This window comes from Tenrec ecaudatus, chromosome 14 (assembly GCF_050624435.1).
Source record: "Tenrec ecaudatus isolate mTenEca1 chromosome 14, mTenEca1.hap1, whole genome shotgun sequence".
NCBI classification, from domain to species: domain Eukaryota; kingdom Metazoa; phylum Chordata; class Mammalia; order Afrosoricida; family Tenrecidae; genus Tenrec; species Tenrec ecaudatus.
This window is the reverse complement of record NC_134543.1, coordinates 30,391,867-30,414,763: the sequence shown is the minus strand read 5'-3', so window position 1 is coordinate 30,414,763 and position 22,897 is coordinate 30,391,867. Positions and strand designations below refer to the sequence as shown.

The 22,897-nt window shown below is 39.2% G+C and overlaps 1 protein-coding gene across 3 annotated transcripts in view; it reads left to right on the top strand.

The window, feature by feature from the left end:
* LIN52 (lin-52 DREAM MuvB core complex component) overlaps positions 1 to 22,897 on the top strand; it is a 116,869-nt gene that overhangs the window by 3,553 nt on the left and 90,419 nt on the right. For 2 of the 3 annotated variants that reach the window (XM_075531383.1, XM_075531384.1), the window contains exons 2-5: positions 3,133 to 3,207; positions 5,039 to 5,076; positions 10,403 to 10,469; positions 12,871 to 12,954. In XM_075531383.1, the coding sequence (XP_075387498.1) occupies positions 3,133 to 3,207; positions 5,039 to 5,076; positions 10,403 to 10,469; positions 12,871 to 12,954 (264 nt within the window). The remainder of the gene's footprint in view (positions 1 to 3,132; positions 3,208 to 5,038; positions 5,077 to 10,402; positions 10,470 to 12,870; positions 12,955 to 22,897) is intronic. The other variant, XM_075531385.1, reaches the window with a different exon arrangement.

The following is a 22,897-nucleotide window of genomic DNA, read 5'->3' as shown; positions in this document are numbered from 1 at the left end:
GTACATTGTTAAAGCCACCGACTGGGTCAGTGCAATCCGGCAAGAGTCTTCCTCTTTTTACCAACCATGATGTCTTTTCCCAGGGACTGTGCTCTTCGGCTAACGTGTTGAAAGTATGTGAAACCAAGTCCCACCATCCTCACCTCTATGGAGCATTCTGTTCTTAGTATATGCCCAGAAGACTTGAAAGCAAAGACTATTAGATCAGTGCTAGTTGCAGCACTGTTCAAAATAGCCAAAAGGTGAAAACAATCAAAATGGATAAACAAAACGAAGCCAATGAAATAATACTTAGCGAGTAGGACAAATGAAATCTTGGTACGTACTACAGTATGGATAGGCTTAAAGACAAAATGAGCAAAAATAAGCCAATCATAAGAAGAGACATAACTTCATCTATATCAAAAGACGAGGAAAGGGTAACGTATAGAGACCAAAGTTTATTAGTGGTTACAAGGTGTGGTGAAATGGAATTGCTTAAATGTGGTGCTTCTATCCATGTCTTTGTAACCCTGACTAAATGGTTGAGTGGGATGGAGCCATGCAAATAGGAAGTGCATTCTACTCCCTACTGCAGCCTGAGGAGGTCAGATGTGGCCAAATTCAACTGATTAAGGGTAGGGTTGCTGGTGTGATTATAGTAATACCTGTCAATGAGTTGTACCCCTTTAAAAAGTTGAATTGGCAAACGTTTGAGATAGAGTTGCAACAATGCAAAAAGGAGCATCTGCTGAGGCGTTTATGATCAAACACCTAGGATATATATAGTCCCTTGGCTGGAAGGTTTAGGGCCATGGCTTCATGACACATACAAACTAATTGGCCTTCTGACATGTTTAGTGCTTCTGTTCTACAACCAGAAGCCATCGAGGCATGGAGGGTTATGCATTGGGCTGCTAAAGGTTAGCAGTTCAAAACCACCAGCTGCTTCACAGGAGAAATTTGAGGGCTTCTATTCCCATGATTTATAGCCTTGGAAACCCACAAAAGCAATTTTGCCCTGGCCTATGAGGTCAGCATGAGTCAGCATTGACTCGTGGCAGGTTTTTGCCTTCTAGTTTATTGCATAGTGCCTCAGATCATAAAAGGTTGCCAGAGCCACCGAAGACAAAAAGAGTGAGTTTAGAGCCCTTTATGCAGATTTCCAAAGATGTGACTTACCTAGAAAATGTTAAGAACTACTGTTTATAGTGTTAAATAAAGTACTTTTTGAAACTAGTTGGCATACTGAGCAAACTAACAACAAATGTTAATTTGCTATTGTTGAGCTCCTAACATATCAGGGGAAGAATAGAAAGGGAGATAGCCACAAAGAATTCTCCAAGTACTGGGTTTTGTGACTCACTGGGTTAGGTAACTAAGATCAGCAGTTCAAACGTACCAGCAGCAACTTGGGAGAAAGATGAGGCTATTTGCTTCACAAAGATTTAAAGTCTTGGAAACCTTATTCACGGTCATTATTTGCTGTGTTCAACTTCATGGCTGTAAATTGCCTTCTTTTTTTCTTTTGATAATTGTACAGTCATAGATTTAGCATGAAGAAGTCATTTTTTTGTTTTGTTTTGTTTTAAACATTTTATTAGGGGCTCATACAACTCTTATGACAATCCATACATATACATACATCAATTGTATAAAGCACATCTGTAAATTCTTTGCCCTAATCATTTTCAAAGCATTTGCTCTCCACTTAAGCCCTTTGCATCAGGTCCTCTTTTTTCCCCCTCCCTCTCTGCTCCCCCCTCCAGAAGAAGTCCTTAAGTTGAAAGGAATACTTTAAGCTAGAGGGTGATATGAACTAATTTGCATTAAAACAAGCCAAAAAAAAGCTTGGCTGCTTTGTGGAGAAAAGATTGTGGGGTCCAAAGGGCTGATCTGTAATTCAAGAGAGAAGTGATAGTTCCTTGGACTACTGTGGCTTCAGGTATATTTTGAGATAGAAATGACTGGATTTACTGATGCTTGTAGGAGGATGAAGGATGGCATCTAGGTTTTCAGTTTGAGAAATGGGGTTCATGGTGGTTCTATTAGGTGGAGAAGGCTGGGGAGAGTATGGTTTTGAATGTATGAAGGAGCTTCAGAAAGTTTATGGGAAAAGGGAATGAAAAAAGATAACAGAATTTCCCCATGAACTTCAGAAGCCCCCTTGTATTAGGTTTAAAGGTTTTTCATGCATGCAGATGGAGAGGGCTATTTAGTAACGACTTGGATATTCAAGGGGGTTTCAAGTAATTTGTGGAAAAATGGAATGATAAGATACTGGCTCCTTTTTTTCCTAGAAACTTTTCTAAGCCCCTTCATATAAGATACCTAATTCTTAGATTCAGCAGAAGGGAAGGAAGGTTGGGATTAGAAGCATAAATATGCAATCATTGGCATTTAGATGATGGCCCTCTTAGAATGCTCAGCTAGAGAGAGGAGTGAGCTAAAATGGGCCCTGGGTCAAGGAGACTGAAGTAGGAAAAGTCAGCGAGATAGGAGAAAAACCAACCCAAAGGCTTCAAAGAATCTGGCAGTAAACTATTTCAAGGAGAGTGGTCTCTGTGTGTGTATTTGCTACCAAGAAGTCACCTAAGAAACAGAAACATGAAGAAAATGATGGATTTAAATCAGACGACCTTGACAGATGTCTCATGATTGTTGGTGAAGTGGAAACAACAGGATAGAAGCATGTATGAAGAGATCAAGGTTTAAAAGAAAACCTTCAAAAAATGAAGAAGAAAAGAAAACCTTCTAGAGTGGGCTTGTTTGTTGAGTATGAGCTAGAAGAAAAGTAGAACCTGATGGTGCTAGAGAGGCAATTATTTAAGATGACATCTTAAAGCAAGAGAAGATGGTAGGAGAGCCCTAGCAGAGGATTTTATCTTTAATGGTTACAATGACACTTATTCAAGGTGGGTTATTTAATATTTCTTCCACCTCAGTAAACTATCACACCCATTTTAGAAATTAAGAAAATGATGTTTGATGATGGCTGTATTTGGGTTAAGTCAGGGCTTAGTAGCATTCACAGAACCCACATTTCTAAACTTCCAGGTGAATGTCCTGATTATTATGTTCTTTGAGAGTCATAAAATATAAATGAATGTGTTATTTTGGTTTCTGAGCTCATTTTTGAGTGTTTTGTTCTAGGGACAGATCTGGAAGCATCTTTGCTGAGTTTTGAAAAACTTGACCGTGCCTCACCAGACCTTTGGCCTGAACAATGTAAGTTTTTAATTTAATTTACCTCAGAATTGACACTAGACACTACTCCTCAGAGAGGTTTTGAAGAGTTCTCATTTAAGGGTAAAGAAGGGTTTCTCCGCCAGAGTGCTGTGATTTCTAAAATAATTCTAGATAAACATTTTGATCTTTTCTAGAAAAAAGGGGGGATTCTTTTACTTCTTTTTTTCTTTGACTTCTAAGAGAAGACACCTGACCAAATTCTGTGGTCCAATTTAAGAAGAGTTGCTTGGTGGTTTTAATCTAAGTATGTAGATAGTTTGGTATAGTAATAGGGGTCTACATCAGCTGACTTCTTCACCTAGTCATTGGTGAATGGAGCTCTTCATATTGGTATATAGAGAGCCAGGGGTCCTGTGGTGCTGTGCTTTTTTTTTTTTTCTCTTGCAACAGATTTCTGCATCTGTTTTTTTTTTTAATTTAATAAATCATTTTATTGGGGCTCATACAACTCTTATCACAATCCATACATACATCAATTGAGTAAAGCACCCTTATAGATTCGTTGCCCTCGTCATTCTCAAAATTCGCCTTCCACTTGGGTTCCTGGAATCAGCTCGTTTTCCTTTTTTTCCCTCCCTCTTCCTCCCTGCTTTTGTTTTTTTAATCATTTTATTGGGGGCTCATACAACTCATCACTGTCCATACATCCATCCATTGAGTCAAGCACATTTGTACATTTGTTGCCATCATCATTCTTTCTACTTGAGCCCTTGGTATCAGCTCCTCATTTTCCTCTCCCTGCCCCCCCCCCATGAACCCTTGACAATCTATACATTATTATTAGTTTGTCATGTCTTACACTGTCCGATGTCTCCCTTCACCCACTTTTCCTAATCACTTGCCTTTTGAGTGAAAGTTGGCAGTTTAGACCCATAGGCCCCATGGGCAGCCACCTGATGGTCTGCGCCGTAAACATGGCAGCTGAGTTGCTGTGAGTCAGAAGGAACTTGGTGGCAGTCAGCAACAACATACCAGGATCCATTCCTTCCTGTTAAATGATTGCATAATGTAGCATAATTTATGCATTCATACTCTGTTTGCAAGCCTAAGTTATATCCATTTATTCCACTAGCAGTTTAGCAGTGACTATCCTTACACAGATCTTTGTGCAGGGGGAAGATGGCTGTGTATGAGGGTGCTCAGTTCCTCACAGACTTGCCACTAGTGGATATTACTGGTCTTTGATATATTTAGCTAGCGTGTCTTTATTAGTAAGATTGAACATTAGTTCATTTTAATAAGCACCTGATTTTGATTTTACTGCTCTTTAATATGATTATTCCTATATATTTCTATGACTTTTAAATAAGTAATTGAATTGAAAGCATACTGAAAAGCAGTTAGATAGAAATTTTCTAGTAAGAGCTATTGTTTTTCCTTACCCTCCAATCTGGCTAGCTACCAGTCCTTCCAGGTTCAATTGAAGCACCCGTTTGGTGGTACTGTCAGGTAAGCACAAGGTCTAAGGTTGGCAGTTCAAGCCCACTAGACTCTGAGAGAAGCTGAGACTATCTGCTACTGTGGACACGTACAGCACCAGACAGCGGATAAGGTCACTGGGGAGTGGAATTCACTATGTGTCAGTGAGTTTGGTTTTCTGAGAAGCTTTGTCTGCCTACTTGGTCTGATTTAGTTTTCCTTCCATAGCACCTGGTCTCTTTCTGTAAACAGTGTTACAGTTACTGATTTACTCTCCCTCTTTCAGAATCAAAGCTCATTGAGGACAAGGCTGTTTTCTTATTATGTGAATGTTCTATGCCTAAAGCACCAAATATTTATTTAATGCATGCTTTCCCTCCCTTCTTTTTAGTACCTGGTGTTGCTGAATTTGCAGCTTCCTTCAAAAGTGTAAGTAATTTCTTGCTTATCTAGTGAAGTTTACTTTGAGTTTTGCTTCTGAGTAAAAGCTCAAATCTCTTATTTTTCTATTTTTAAGGATTATATCATTGACTTCAAATCCTTCTGTAATTGCAGCTCTGGAAATCTGTGTATATTAATAAGTAATTGGTGATACTCCCTTCCTCTCCAAAATTGGCCTTTATACGTAATGTATTATGACTTTAATTTATACTTCCTCAAAGAAATTTGAAATTTCTTAACAGTCCATGGGACATCTAACCAAACCAAACTCACTGCCATTGATTTGATTCTGGCTCATGGTGACCCTGTGGGCCAGGGAGAATGCCTTTGGGGACTTCTGAGACTGTAACTCTTCAGGAAAGTAGAAAGCCTCACTTTGTCCTGCGGAGCAGCTGGTAGGTTTCAAACTAGGGCTCCTCTAGAAAACCTTTAAAAAAAGGGAGACATCTATTAGAACTGAAGGCTTTTTCATTTTCCAGGGCAGCAGGCATTGTGCTAGATGCTTTAAATATGCTTTTTTTATGTACGATGGGGCTTCAAAAATTTGTGAGATTGCTAGATCATATAATGTCTCTATTTTATATAATATCTGGCATTCTTTAGGAAATGCCAGACTATTATCCACAGTGATTTGTGCTACTTTACCTTCCTAATAGCAGTACAGCAGGAAAATTCCAACCCCCACACCTTTGCCAGCATTTGTTGCTTCTATTGTGGGGTCTTTGCTATTGTTGTCAGCATGAAGTGATAGCTCGTTTTGATTGACATCTCTCTAGTAGCTAATGATTGGGAGCATTTCTTCATGGTTTCTTGACTTTTTGGGGGGGAGTTTGTTTTGCTTTACTTTTAATTAATTAATCCCCCCCACCCCTTAACATTTTTGAGCCATTGTTTTCTCATCTGAAACTACTGGGAGAGGATTCTTAAGATGCTAAAGTGTCAAAATGTGTTTAAAACACTTTATATACTGCCTAGCTCAAAACAAACTTGGTATCCGTTATTATCTGATCAGACTTTTGTCTAGTATATTTTGTACACAGTGCTTGCTTTCATTTTCTTCCATTCTCATTTGGACTTAGTTTTCAATTAGCTAACTGTATTTGGTTACAATTAAGTAATTTTAGGTATTTAATATAAATACCTATTGCAGTCATGCTGACCCTAACTCAAATTAACCCTGTAAGATAGAACAGGACTGCCCCATAGGGTTTTCAAGGCTGTAATTTTTATGGAAACAGACTGTTACATCTTTCTTCCATGAAACGGCAGGAGGTTTCAAACCTTAAAACTTTCAGCTAATTGAGTACTTAACCACCAGGGGTCCTTACACACACACACACACACACACTTTAAACCTTTCAGAGTATGATGTATTCTTAGAATCTCATTAAATAACTGTACCAGTATGTCTTAAAGTGGGCAATACCCTCCCCTTGGGGCTCTGGAGTGATGGGACGGGGTGTGCTGCAAAAGCAGATAGTATATTTTATTCTAGATTAAGAGCTATCATGCAAAAGTCCTTGTTTTTTAATACTTTTATTGGGGGTTCTTACATCTCTTATCACAATCCTTACATTCATCCAGTGTGTTAAGCACATGTACATATGCTGCCATCATCATTTTCAAAGCATTCTCTTCCCACTTGAGCCCCTGATATCAGCTACCCATTTCTTCCCCTTCCCTCCCTCATGAACCCTTGATAAGTTATAGAGTATTATTTCCATATCTTACATTGTCCTCTGTAGCCCCTCAACCACTTTTCAGTTATTCGTCCACCTGGGAGGGGGTTCTAGATTGATCCTTGTGATCGAATTTCCCTTCCTCCCCCCACTGTCCCTAATCCTACATACAAAAGTTCTTAATTGCCAGGGGGGCCATAGGTAATTTTTTTTTTTTTAATAAAAAGGGGTAGTCCACCAAAAAAGTTTGGCAACCTATGATCTAGACTTTTTTTCTACAGAAACATGCACAAGCCTATTACTTTGGGGTTTGAGAAGGGCCAGCCCAAGATATCCCTGTTATCATCTCCTTCTCTCCTAGGGGAGAAATGGTAAATTTGACTTAGAACCCTTCATGGGATGGATTGACACAGTAGCTACCACACTAGGCTCACACACACCAACAGTTGTGAACGTGGTATTCCCCTGGGAAGTGTTTCCTTGTTATACATAAGGTCTCTATGAATTGAAGTTGAGGCATCGGCCCCTAGCAACAGGGGAGTCGTTAGAGTCGTCTCTAGATTCCACTGCCAAAACGGTGAATTTTGGCTACACTAACTGTGATTTGATGCAAGTACCTCACAATCTCTCTATGCTTACTTTCACTTGTAAAATGGGGGCAATATTACTTAATTCGTAGGGTTGGTTTGAGTTCTTATGAGTCAGAATTAACTCAGTGCCAGTAGGTTTAGTGCATCTGAAATGTCTTGCTTAGAGTCAGTACTGAGTAAAGGTTAATTTAAAGAGAAATGGAAAAAGGCTCATTGAAGTGATTCTTCTTACCCCTACCTGCACAGCAGGATCATCAGTGTACAGTTGTAGAGTTTTAAAAAAACTATATATATATATATGGCATTCCTTGGTCTTTTCTCACCACTGGACCTTGTTGCAGCCCCTGATACGTGATGTGTGGTTTTGCCTTTTGTATTTGGTGTCTGAAAATAGTCATGGAATTCCTGAAACAACCAGGCAACCCCTAAGCCTGTGCAAAGTGAGTTGGGAGACCGCAATCCACCCTGCAACAGACCTCAGAAAGGAATTGGGGTTGATTCAGTCAGACATGGGACCCTGGACCTTGGAGCTTCTTCTTTGGGTTTGCTTCCTGGATGGTGAGAACATACATCTATGCATAGGAAGGGTGTGGTATGTCCCTGGAAACAGTGAAGGCATGTGTGCCAGGAACTCTCCCAGACATTTTTTTGCTTATATTTTTTCAGGTTGTAATAAATGCGTAACAAAGTGAAGGTAGTAGTATCCGTGAATTTTGTGAACTGCTATTTTATAGAATTAATAACTCCACTGGGGGCTATAAGATTCTGATGTAGTTTGAGGTGGCTCATTCAGAGGAGGGCTGCAAGGTAGCTCTGAGAACTAGCTTTGGATTGCTGGTGGACACAGGGGGGCGGTACAGGCAATCGATTTGTGAAAACCCAGCTCTGGGTACCTGGGTGACAGCTTCACAGGCAGTCAGTGAAGGAGGACAGAGTCCTAGCTTATGACCTAGCTGCAGGACACCAGATGAAGAGAAATGGGAACTGACTCTTCTGCAGTGGTGCAGGGAATTGTTCAAACTCCTGAACCTATCACGGGTAACTCGTAGCCTTGCCCCAGGTGGGCCAGGGATGCTTTGAGCTGGTACAAGGTGGCCAGGGATGAATTCTGACCTAACTCTAGGTGGTTAGGGTAAGGGAGGAAGTGCCACAAAAGTTGGGGACAAGGAAAGGAGATGTGAGAAGATGAAGTCTGGGTCTACTTCCGGGTGGTGATTTGAATTCATGTTGATTCTTGCCACATATTTAGCAATGACGGTGGGATTTGCCCACCATGGCCCTTTAAAAATATCCAAATACAATACACTGGCGTGGTACTAATTGTACTATTAAAAGGTTAGCTAGGCCATCTTAATGGGCGACCAGGATGGAAAAATACTGGCTTAAAACATCTACAATAAAAATAGGAAATTTCAAATGAGGCCCATGTTAATTTTCTCTCGCTTGATTTGAATCTTGCCCGCTTCCAGAGAAGGTTACTTACTGATCATTGTCTCAAACAATTAAATTGAAGGTTTTCCCAAGCTCTGAAATGCAAGTAATTTATTTCATTGCTATGCTAACCTATTAGTTATGAAGCAGTCATAGTAGCTGTGATGTTTTGTTCTGCAGAAGACTATCAGGGCCCACTTTTCAGCCCTGGATTGTTGTCCATGAGGAACTAGCAAGCTCCACAGCAGTGTGTTTGTAAGGGGCCAGAGAAGTGTTGGTATGTGCACCCAGCGGCAAACAGTTACCTCATCCTCACTGCCATTGAGTCGTTGCCCACTCAGTGGCCGTATAGAGTGGGTAGAACTGCCCCTGTGGGTTTCTGAGACTAACTCTGTATGAAGTGGAAAGCCCTGTCTTTCTCCCCAGGAGCAGCTGGTGTTTTTGAATTACTGACCCTGCGATCAGCAGCCCACCTCTTAATCACTACACCACCAGGGCTCCAGCAAAGCGTTAAGCCAAACTTTATTTAAGCATGTCATCACTTCAGAAGAGATTAAGAGAGCCCTTCTTGAGGTGAGGAAGATGGAGCTAGGGAAAAATTTCTGGTTTTTAAAGGGTCCTTTCAAGTGGAGGTGGGGCAGAGATTGATTGAGGCTTCCCCAGACCCCCATGGTCAGGCCATTTCTAATTAGTTACTAAATTAGTCCTTAGCCCTCTTACATAGTTCTTTCTCATTTATCGTAGATAACAATTCTGTGGCAAGATACTGCGAGTCTTGTCTTGAGCTGTAAATCTGAATGTTTTAGGGTGTCCACTCAGCCTGACCTGAGTTGAGACATTTACTGAGCTTGCTTATTTCCCTAGCCTGAAGGCTTGCTCCTCTCTCGTTGTTTAGCACGCCGACGGTGCATTCCCTTGTCTCTGCCAGGAATTATGCCTAATTCTTCCACAATCACTTCTCCGTGACCACCTTTAAAGATGAGCAGTATTTTTTGTTTGTGGTAAAATATATGTAGCAAATATATATATGTATGTGTAACAGAGAGCTTGCCATCTTGACAGTTTTGTCAGTGTCTACTTTAATGACATGAATTACATTCACCATGTTGTTACCCTTCTCCACATCTAGAAGTTTTTCATGACCCCAAACTGAAACTCAGTACCTGTTAGGCCAGTGGTTCTCAACCTTCCTCATGCGTGACCCTTTAATACAGTTCATGTTGTGGTGACCCCCCCCAACCATAAAATTATTTTCAGTGCTACTTCATCATAGCTGTATTTTTGCCACTGTTATGAATCGGGCAACCCCTGTGAAAGGGTCATTCGGCCCCAAAAGGGGTCGTGACCTCCAGGTTGAGAACCACTGCTTTAGGCAATCAGCATTCATTCCTCCTTCTCTGAGCCTCTGGTAACTACTAAGAAATTTGTAAGGTGAGTATTTTGGGGCCCTATCTGAACCCGGAAGACGTCGGGTTTTAGAAATTGCCAGTGTTTTCAAACCTTGTTTGAAGATTGTGTGACATCTAGCTACCTTTTGTCCTAAGAAGAAAGTTCAGTTGGGTCTCTTCATTCTTTCGTGTATATCTGAATGGATACATTCTTGTTTTCTGACAGCCTATTACTAGCTCTCCACCGAAATGGATGGCTGAAATAGAACGTGATGATATCGACATGTTGAAAGGTAAGTGATTGTGATGACCTCTGAGATTTAAATGGACATTTATGCCTGTCCACAAATCATTACCTGTCCACTTTTTCTCTCACTAGGCCCTGACATGTGTTCTCAGCTTCAATAGAATCGCCCATTTAACCATCTTTAGTCATAGTTTTTTTTTGCCAGAATGTCTTTCTTGATTTTTTTTCATATGTCAAGTTACCTGCCAATTTAACTTAGTCATGATCATTTCATCTGCTGCTAAAATTGTAAAATAATAACTCTTTGTATAAAGCTTTACAGTTATCAGCATGCTTTCACATACAGTTTCTTATTTAATATTCTCATAGAGGTCTGTAAGTGAGGTATAATATCCAAATTTCAGAGGTGGGCTTAAACCAACATTTGTAAAGAAGAATTGACATTCAAATTCAAACTCTGATTTTTTATGTTATATGTAATTTTCTCTCTTAACACAGTTGCCTTATTTAGGATTTACTGCCATGTTTTTTGTAAGTGCTGTTAAATGAAAATTCTTTAGTGAGTTAAGACCTCTCTTTTGTTTCTTTGTTCTTTTAATTTCTTTCATAAAAAATACTGTAAGCAGGAAATACTGGTGGTTGATAAGTGAGTCAGAACCAAATCACACAAATGGAAATTTAAATAAGAAAACATTAGTTTTCCTTGCTATCTGGAAAATCATTTCTTTATATTTTAATTATTCCTCTGCTGATAAGATTCTTAGTAGTTGTGAAGCAATAAACTGAAGTTAAGATAAAAACTTGAATTCTTGAGCTATTTAAGACATTGAACCGAACAAAAACTATCTACTTAGCCCAGCTATAATGACTATGACCTGGTCAGTGGGAGGAAAAAATATCTTTATTTCAGAAGTAATTCATTGTTCTACTTAAAATGTAGATATTTAAATCTCCTCTTTCAGTTATAGAAAAATGTAAACCTCATGGATGTCTCCAGCTCTTTATTCTGATGTTCTAAAAAAAGAGAATAATAGCCTATCAACATATAGTTACAGGAAACTTTAAATTTCAAGTAAGAGGCCATTATGTTGTGTTATATGCAAATTAGCCTGTGTCCTAAACCTAAAGCTATTATAGGTGCTATTTAAAGCTTAAATAGGTGCTATTTAAATAAGATCTGGAGAACCCACTGCTCCTCTGTAGCAGCCTGAGGTGACCTGCCAAAATGGTTCCCTACTCACTTGACCCAGAAAACCTTACAAAATCCTGCAAATCAAGAGGGTCGAACCTCCGGGTCCACTTCAAGAACACCTGTGAAACTGCCCAGGCCATCAAATGCATGCATATCTGGAAAGCCACCAAATACTTGAAAGGCGTCACTCCCGCAGAAGCAGTGTGTGCCCTTCTGATGATACAATGCTGGCATTGTAGGTGTGCTCAGGCCAAACAGTGGGGTTGGACCCAGGGTCGGTGGCCCCAAAAGAGTGCTGAATTTTTGCTTCACATGCTTAAAAATGCAGAAAGTAATGCTGAACCTTAAGGGTTTAGATGTGGATTCTGGTCATTGAACACATCCAGGTGAACAAAGCCCCCATGATGTGCCGCTGGACTTACGGAGCTCATGGTCGGCTCAACCCATCCATGAGTTCCCCTGCCACACTGATAGGATTCTGACTGAGAAGGAACAGATTGTTCCCAAACCAGAAGAGGAGGCTGCACAGAAGAAAAAGATTTCCCAGAAGAAATGGAAGAAACAAAGAGTCATGGCTCGGGAATAAATTAAGCTTAAAATAATAAAAGTTAAAGCAGAAAAAAAAATAAGTTCTGGAAAAGTAAGGTTATATACATATTTTTATGTATACACATTTTAACTGGTTAAACCAAAATCAAAGAATCCCATAGGATTTTATTTGAAGGGAGAGCTTGGATTTATGTTTTCTGACCTTTGGGAAATAGGGAACAGTGTTTTTACGATTTTATTTCAATGTCAGTTACAATAATGAAGTTTTATGAGTGGCAGTGGAGACAATGGCCATTTTGTAAGATAGATGTTTGCAAGGCTTTTTCATTGCTATGTCCAATCACACGGTTTCATATTTTAATGGTATTTTCATTTCATGTATAGTGACCCAAAGGATTATGATGACAGTAAGTTGGGGGTCTTAAGGATAAAGAACTTAATTTACTATTATAGTTATGCCAAACCTTTTCAGACTTAGTGGGTAAATTCATCTGAGGAATTTCGTAATAATGAAAAAGTTCCTTGATTTGTATTGTGGGGAGAACATCAGGGAAGGAGAGAGATGGATCCATCCAATAGCTATTTATATGACAAGGATTAAGCCAAAGAGCTTGAAAACTTTTACAACAAGAATCCCCAATCCAAAGGACTTGTTTCTAGAGAACAGTGGGAAGAAATGGTATTGAAATAAATGATTCTGTTTCAGAACTGGGCAGTCTCACCACAGCTAATTTGATGGAGAAGGTACGAGGTCTACAGAACCTGGCTTATCAGCTGGGTCTTGATGAGTGTAAGTACCCAGATCACATTTATTCAGGGTTGCTGATTGTATTTTCCCCAGTGAGTTCTAGTTATAAGAAAGAAATGATCTTTATTTAGGAAAGAGTTAGATATTCTCATAAGAAGTTGATGTAATCTAAAATGTTTCTTTTCTAATAGCATGTGCTAGAATGATGACTTAATAGGTAACAGATCTTTTCCTCTGTACATTAAAAGCATATTAGAACCCTCCCACTTTTAAGAGGATAACATTCTCATAATTCAAAAAGTCCAGGGTATAAATTGCTCTGGGCCTGTCCAGATCCATGAATCTGAATGGTGTCATTAGGATGCTCACTTGGTCTTGTTCTGTATCTCAGGGATCTGCTTCATTGATATGGTAGTCTAGCTGGGTAAGGTAGCCAAAAGGAGTTCCAGTTTATGGGCCTTTAATTCCTATGATCCTGAAGGAAGAATGAGTCTTTCCTTTTCAAAAGCATTCCGGAAGAAAGATTCTGTTGCATTCTTCATCCTGGATGGGCCAGATGTGGTCCTGGGTTCGCTCCTGGGTACAGAGAGTGGTGGGATGAGCTACTCCAATCACATGGAGTAGGGAAGGGCTAATTCCCTATAGAGAAAGATACAGGGCAGACTAGGAACGTATCTGCTATCATGGGTAATGCTTGTCCTTTTTTCTTTTAGTTTATAATCTTGTCTTTATAAGTTAAATATCTTCCCATATTACATTCATTAAAAAACTGGAAAAGGAATTATACAAGTTCCTTACGTTGTGATTTCAACATAAGTACAATGGCTTGAACTTTGTTCTTGAAGTGTATACCTGAGACCTTCCTAAGTCGTCAATTTTGAGAGAACTATAGTTTACAATTTTGTTTAGATAGAGAGAGTTTACACTGATCACAATCCCAAACATAGTTCCAGGAGTTCGTTCTTTATGGAGCATGTAGTGGACTTACTCACATCATTGACCTGAGTTTACTGCCTACCAAATTTGACACTTTATTTTAAAATTTAACTTTTAACTTCTGGTTTCTTACTGTTTTCCTTTTGTTATCCCTCTTCATGTTTCTTATTTCCATTTCTGCCATCAGCAGTTGGCTTTCTTTTACCAAGAAAATTTAAAAAATCATTTTAGGAATCAAGCAGTAGAGAGGAAAAATCTGCTTTGGCATAAGATTGGGAGGTAGTCTCCTCAATTCACTCACTGCCTTTTTTTTTTAACTGCTTCTTAACTTTAAATACTAGGCACTTATTTCCTATGATTAAAGTTTATATGTTGACAAAATTACTAATTACCATGTCTATCATGAACCTCTAGGATTTATAAGGAAGCCCTGATAGCATAGTGGTTATGCATGGGGCTTCTAACCTCAATGTCAGCCGTCTGAAAGCGCTAGCCTCACCATGCAAGAAAGACAAGGTTTTCCGTTCCTCCTGTCAAGAGTTACAGTCTCAGAAACCACAGGGGCAGGTAGGTCTCCTGTGCCCTGTAGTGTTGCTCTTGAGTCAGAATAGACTTGATGACTGAGTTTTTTGGGAGGATTTATAGTGAAAAGGTTGATCCATGAATATTAAAGTGAACAATGAGAATGTTATTGTAGGCTTGTATGGAATTTCTTGGTTTCTTTTCTAGCTTTGGCTAATAAATGCATAAAATCCTTTATTTTTTTTTAACAATTTATTGGGGCTCATACAATTCTTATCACAGTTCATACATATACATACATCAATTGTATAAAGCACATCTGTACAGTCTTTGCCCTAATCATTTTTTTCTCCTCTTTTCTTTTTTTACATTTTATTAGGGACTCATACAACTCTTATCACCATCCATACATATGCATACATCAATTGTATAAAGCACATCCATACATTCCCTGCCCCAATCATTCTCAAGGCATTTGCTCTCCACTTAAGCCCCTTGCATCAGGTCCTCTTTTTTTTTTTCCCCTCCCTCCCCTTTCCCCCATCCCTCATGTGCCCTTGGTAATTTACACATCGTTATTTTGTCATATCTTGCCCGATCCGGAGTCTCCCTACCCCCCTTCTCTGCTGTCCCTCTCCCAGGGAAGAGGTCACATGTGGATCCTTGTAATCAGTTCCCCCTTTCCAACCCACTCACCCTCCACTCTCCCAGTGTTGTCCCTCACACCCTTGGTCCTGAAGGTATCATCCACCCTGGATTCCCTGTACCTCCAGCCCTCATATGTACCAGTGTACAGCCTCTGTCCTATCCAGGCCTGCAAGGTAGAATTCGGATCATGGTAGTTGGGGGGAGGAAGCATCCAGGATCTGGGGGAAAGCTGTGTTCTTCATCGGTACTACCTCGCACCCTAATTAACCCATCTCCACTCCTAAGCCCCTCTGTGAGGGGATCTCCATTGGTCGACACTTGGGCCTTGGGTCTCCACTCTGCACTTCCCCCTTCATTTAATATATGGTATGTATATACATATATACATAGCATGGTAGTAGGGCAGGAGGAAAGTCAAGGGAGATGGAGGAAAGAGCTAGGAGTCAAAGGGCATTCATGGAGGTCCAGACAAAGACATGTACATGCAAATATATATAGGAGGATGGGGAAATAGATCTATGTGTCTATATTTATAGGTCAAGTATTAAGGTAGCGGAAGGACCTTGGGCCTCTACTCAAACACTCCCTCAATGCATGAATACCTTCTTTTATTAAATTGGAACTCTATGATGCTCACTCTCCCGACACAACGGCTGGAGCCAAAGTGGGTGAATAAGTAAATGTGGTGAAGAAAGCTGATGGTGCCCGGCTGTCAAAAGAGACAGTGACTGGAGTCTTAAAGGCTTGAAGATAAACAAGCGGCCATCTAGCTCAGAAGCAACAAAGTCCACATGGAAGAACACACCAGCCCGTGTGATCGAGTGGTCCCAAAGGGATCAGTTACCAGGCATCAAAGAACAAAAAATCATATCATTGACTGCACACCTCCATGATAGGATCGCTGAAGACAAATGGGTGCATAAGCAAATGTGGTGAAGAAAGCTGATGGTGCCCGGCTATCAAAAGAGATAGTGTCTGGGGTCTTAAAGGCTTGAAGGTGAACAAGCGGCCATCTAGCTCAGAAGCAGAAAGGCCCACATGGAAGAAGCACACCGGCCAGTGCGATCACGAGGTGCCAAGGGACCAGGTATAAGGCATCATGCAAAAAAAAACCAAAAAACAACGATATAAGTGTGTGTATGTATGTGTATATGTAAAATCCTTCTTTAATCTCTAGTTTCTTGACATACATTTTATGCTTACGCAAAGAGGGCGTTTTATTGCCTAATGTATTTACCAACAGTTATTAGTTATTTTGTAGCAGAAATTGTTGCTTCCTCTGATTGTTTAGTTTTTCTTTTTCTGTCTTCCCACTGAGAAAGATCATAGGTATTTTTTTCCCAGTTAGTAGAAAATTTTATTTTATTTATTTAATAAATCATTCTATTGGGGACTCTTACAACTCTTATAACAATCCATACATCAATAGTATCAAGCACTTTTGTACATATGTTGCCATCATCATTTTCAAAACATTTTCTTTCTACTTGAGCCCTTGGTATCAGCTCCTCTTTTTTCCCTCTCACCCCCCACTCTCCTACCCTCTTGAACCCTTGGTAATTTAAAAATTATTTTTATTTTCATATTTTACACCATCTGTTGTCTCCCTTCACCCACGTTTCTGTTGTTCATCTCCCTTGGTGGGGGTGGGGTGGGGGGTTGTACATCAATCATTGCCATCAGCTCCCCTTTCTCCCCCCACCTTTCCCCTATCCTTATGGTGTTGCTACTCTCATTATTGGTCTTGAGGGGTTTATCTGTCCTGGATTCTGTGTGTCGAGAGCTTCTTTTTTTTTTTTTTAGTGTCAAGAGTTTTTATCTGTACCAGTGTACATGCTCCAGTCTAGCCAGATTTGTAAGATAAAACTGGGGTTATGATAGAGGGAAGGGAGGGGGAGAAGGAAGCATTAAAGAACTAGAGGAATGTTGTATGTTTTGTAGGTGCTATACTACACCCTGGCTGGCTCATCCCTTCCTTGCGACCCTTCTGTGAGGGAATGTCCAATTGTCTACAGATGGGCTTTGGGTCTCCATTCCACCCCCCTCGTTAGCATCGAAATGGCTGTTTGTTTTGGGTCTTCTGATTCCTGATCCATGAGCCTTTGGACACCTCTTGATCAAATGGGTTGATGTGCTTCTTCCACGTGGGCTTTGTTGCATTCCTGCTAGAAGGCCGCTTGTTTATCTTTAAGACCCCAGACACCAGATCTTTTGATAGGTGGGCACCATCAGCTTTCTTCTCCACATTAACTTATGCACCCATTGTGTCTTCAGCGATCGTGTTCGGAAGTGAGCATCACAGAATGCCAGGTAATTATAACAAAGTGTTCTTGCGTTGAGGGAGGACTTGAGGTTTGTGGAAAATTTTAAACCTGTACCAATATAGGAAGATTTCATGTCCCCATGTTGCAGCTTTAATAATCAACATCTGGCCAATCTAGTCTCAGTTATAAATACACACAAGAAACCAAATCATTATCATGAAGTCAATTTCAGCTTCTAATGATGCTGTAGGGTACAGTGGAATTGCCCCATAGGGTTTCTAAGGCTATTAAATAAATCTATTAATTAAATCTATTAAATCTAAGGCTATTAAATCTAAGGTTCTAAGGTTTCTAAATCGTTACAGAAGCAGTCTGCCACAGTTTTTTCCCAGTGTTTGAACCAGTGACCAAGGACTTTAGCCACTGCATTGCCAGAACGCACGCCTTCCCTTACATTAGCCTCCGATATGATTGTAAAGCAGACCCTAGGCATCATATTACCTTATTTCTAAATAACTTCTGGTGTGTCTCTAAAAGATAAGGATTTGCTGTTTATTTTTATAACTACAATTCCATTATTACAACTTAAATTTTCCTTAATCTCATCCAATATCCTGGCAGGATTTAGATTCCTCTGATTGACTCTGATTGTATAGAGTGTCTTTATACGGTTGGTTTGTCCACGTCAGGACTTAAACAAGGTTCATTCATTGCATTTGATTGATATGTCTCTTTTAATTTCTAATGGTTCCACCTCCCTTTTATTTTCCCCTGCTGTTTGTTAACCTGGGCATTGGTTCCGTAGAATTTCCCATTTTCCGGATTTTATTGATTATCCCCTTGTAGTACTCAATAGGTTCCTCGATCCCTTTTGATTTCCTGATAGTTTGATCTAGAGGCTTGTTTCTATATAGGTTGGATTTTTTTTCTCCCAAGAATATTCCATCAGCGGTGTTGTGTAAATGCACCAAACAGTACATCATTTCTGCTGGTCTCGTAATATGTGAAAGATTTTTTTTTTTACTATTTAAAAAAAATCATTTTATTGAGAGTTCTTACAGCTCTTACAACATTCCATACATCAGTTTTATCAAGCATATTTGTACATATGGTGCCATCATTTTCTAAACATTTGCTTTCTAATAGTAAGGTTAAGTAATTAAAAAGTTATTGTCAGTTTCATTGTAAAGTTCCTCATCAGGGTTTTCGCTGCCCATGGTTGCTGCCTAGATCCATTATTTTGTTAGAAGTTACAAATTCTAATTCTAATTGTATTCTAATTCTGTAGTTTCTCGTTGGCTTAGAAGTGTTTTTTTAAATAAAGGACTCTATCTCATCAACTATTTGATTACCTTGAAAACTTTTCTTATTGAGGCAGCAGTAAAAATGATTCTTCTCTATATTGATCAGTTTTGAGAAGAGTGAATCAGTTCCCCAAACATCAGTGAAATCTATTTTAATGGGTTTCTACTGAATAACAAACTAGATGAGAATATTTATTTTATTTTGTTTTATTAGGGGCTCATACAACTCAGCACAATCCATACATATATCAATTGTATAAAGCACATTTGTACATTCATTGCCCCCATCATTCTCAAAACATTTGCTCTCTACTTAAGCCGCTGGCATCAGGTCCTCATGTTTCCCCTCCCTCCCCGATGATATTATTTTAATCAAAAGTTTGAAAAGGCATTATTACTGTTCAGTGTTTTTATTTCCCAAAACTTAAGGTTCCAGGGGTGGGTGTTTGAAGTCATCTAATCCAGTCCACCTGAAATACTTAGCCAACCTCTGGAACAAAAATGCCAAGTGCATTTTGTGAGCAAAGGTGAGATATTTTTTTCAAAATTATCCTCTCATTAAAATCAGCCCATTTCAACAACTAGCAGTGCTTTATAATCAAGTGTCATTTTCCTTAGCTGGAATAGGAAACAGTTTTTAAATTTAGAATTAGAATGGCTAACATGCACTTCTTGGAATGCAGTCTCTCTTTGTTTTATTGTGTATAGTATATTTGCATAAAAACAACATCTTTTTTCTTCCTTGCAGATTATTCATCTGCTCTGGGGGTTGGCTTTTACTTGACACCCTAATCTGGTGTTTGGATGTCTCAATCCTCTTTCCTGCATTAATTGAGAGGATGACATGGATGAAAAATAAGCAGTAGAAACTGATGAATCCCCAAGGACCTGTGATCCTGTTTTCATGCAAATATCTGTAATCATAAAGATGATGGCGAGGAAAAAATGCAAAAAATATTTGTCCTCAAAGCACGATTATTTGTAACTTCCCAAGAGCATTGTTTAGTGTTAGTATGAAACCAATTCAGACCTTTTAGAGTTGATAATAACTGGATTGTGTCTTTTAGAGGGTAAACCCTTTCCTTTCAAATCCTACTCTTTCATGTGATAGGTAATGCCTCAGATAACCCTTTTGGGATATAGATTTTGGAAGAGAATAACTTTTCCTTATTGACCATTGTGGCCAGATGATGGGGACTACTTGGATTAATTTAGGCAGTAAATATATATATAAAAATCCCCTTAAACTGCATAAGAATTGTAAGTCTATAATATTTGTTAACATCAAAATTTTTAAATCAGTTTTTGGGGGCTCTTACAGCTCTTATCACTATCAATATATCCATCTATTGTGTCAATCACATTTGTACATGTTTCCATTATCATTTTATTTTTTTAAAACTTGAAAGAGGAAACATTTATTAGCCTGGCAAGTAGCATTCTGAAAGATCTGTGGCCGCGACATATTAAAATTGTTTTACTATACAAAGGATTTTATTTCTGTTACTTTCACTGTTATTTACTGCCGTTTTCTTTTTCTACAACTATTGCAGTCACCTTCTAACCTCTACTCAACTACACTATCTTAATCCATTTTGCTAATCAGTGCCAGGTTATTTTTTCCAAACTACCATTTACTCCTACTATTCTTTTGTTCTTGTTATCGATAATACTTCATTACCTATACAAAAAAAATTTAACCTCCTTAGCATGATATTAAAGATCTGCAATCTGGCCCTAGCTGAATCTATGGTCTTTTTTCTCATTTTGCCCCTATGAAAACACCATGCACTGATTTGAAATTCTTGCTCTTTCTGGAAAATACATTTCTCTTTCTTGCCTTCTAAGATCTGTTCATGCTATTTCTTGTCTCAGAATATCTTTCCTGACCTAGTTCTAATAGTGGACATTTTATTTATCATTCAGTACTCAGCCCAGAAGTTGCTTTGGTGGCATAATGGGTTACATGTTGGACCACTAGCCACAAGGTTGGTTGTTCAAACACATCAACTGCCCTTAGGGAGAAAGATGAGGCTTTTTACTCCCAGGAAGACAGACACCCTCAGGGGCAGTTCTTCAGAGTTGCCTAAGTCAGAATAGACTCGATGGCAGTGGGTGGGTGAGTGAGTGAGACAGCTCAGAGTCTATGTCTTTAATCAGCCTCTCCTTTTCATATCTGCTGCTAGCAAAGGAACCCTGGCCTCCCAAATTGCTCCCAGAGCAGTTTATTTCTTTATAGGGCACTTTATCATTCCTTTTGGGCATAATTGCATGTATTGCATCATTTTGATTGTAATTCTTTAAGAATCGTACTTTGAACTGCTCATAGAGTATCTGGCATATAGTTAAGGATGTGGTATGTATTTAGGAGCCCTAGGGGCATAGTGGTTATGAGTTGGGATACTAACTGTAAGATCAACATTTCAAAACCACCAGTTGCTCTGAGGAAGAAAGACGGGGCTTTCCCATAAAGAAGTATAATCTCGGAAACCCAGAGGGACAGTTTAGCCTATCCTACAGGCTTACTATGAGTTGGCATCAATTTAGCAGTGGGTTCTGAGTTTGTGTATTTGCTGCTTGGCTGAATGAAAAACTTTCTAGCAAAGTGCATTGACTTAAAATTGAATAGATGGAAACCCAAACAAAATTCACTGCCATCGAGTTACTGCCAACTTATGGTGACCCTATAGGATAGGCTAGAACTGACCCTATAAGTTTCTAAGACTCAGTTTATGGGAGTAAAAAACCCCATCCTCCCCCTGAGTGGCTGGTAGTCGAACTATTCACCTTGCAGATTGCAGCCTACTGTGTAGAATATGTGGAGGCTTCTGGAAAAATTATTTCACTTCTTCCTTTCAGTCTGGGTATCTTTTATTTCCTTTCTTGCTTAATTTTCTTAGCTAGAACCTCCAGTCATTGCCGTGTAGAGTGGGTCAGAGTGGACATCTTTGTTCTTGTCTTAGCCTTAAGGGAAAGCATTTAGTTTTTCACTGTTAAGTATCGCGCTTAGCTGTGGCTTTTTATTTATCAAGTAGAGGAAATTCTGTTTTATTTATAGTTTGCTGAGTGACTTTATCAGTAGAAGGATCAAAGTTTATCTGTTCAAAATAAGATCAGACTGCCCTTGAAACTTTAGGAAATTGAACTTATTTTGATATAAGTTGTTGCTTCTGTTAATGTATAGTCTAATCCTACATAGCCATTTTAGCAATCTCACTGAGACTTACTTGACTAAAGTTAATCACTTACAGTAGTTTTTAAGGCAATATTTTATTCAAAAAATGTTTGCAATGCCCTTACTCAAACCTGAGAGTTCATCCCATTAATTCATAATGAAGAAACTCTCTATTACATACTTTTGATATCAAAGAAATTCTCTGCTTCCAAGTTAGCATGTAAGTAAGCCTCTACCCTGTAGGCATATATTCAGGAGAAGTAGCCATTTATGTTGAGGAATTATTTCTCATTAGATCAGCAGTTCTCAACCTGTGAGTTGCAACCCCTTTGGAGGTCAAATGACCCTTTCACAGGGGTCGCCCAATTGATACAGTGGGAAAATTACAGTTATGAAGTATCAATGAAAATAATTTTATGGTTGGGGATCACCACAACATGAGGAAGTGTATGAAAGGGTCGCGGCATGAGGAAGGTTGGGAACCACTGCACTAGATGAAATTTAAGGAACGATTGGGTTTGCTGATTTCTTTTTAACCCATGAAGGCGGAGAGGGATTGAATAACTGTTAGCCCTGTCTGTTCTCCCTGTGGTCCGATACTAAAAGTATCGTTTGGTTTACTTCATGAGATCTGCTCATTTCTGCTTTCTTTCATTTCACTGGAGAGATTGAGGCAAAAAATCATTCTCCTTTACCCTCTAGATGGCAGTATGAGTCCTCATTGCTGTACTTGACTTTTCCTCTGCTGAAATCACTCCACCTCATTTAGGTTAAGAATTCTTGTGACTTTGCCAAACTACGTGCCTAAATTCACTGAAGCGTTACTTGATTCTTGGCTTTCAGTTTTCCTTTTCATCTCTTTATGTTTGTTTTCTTTCTTTAAGAAAAAAAGTATTCTTAAACAGTGTATATTTGTGATGCTGAGAGTGCTTTAGTTTATTGTCAGAGTAGAATTTTGCTTTAGATTAAGATCAGTAGAAAAATTCTTAAAATGTGGTAGCTTTGTTCAACAGCTTCCATAGCTGGCTGTAAGAAGAACCTCAGTGTTAGGTTCAGTTTATCATGTTATGCCTTTTGACTGTTGATTACCGAGTTACATCAGACAATGCCTTACCACATCAAAGCCAGGAATGTCA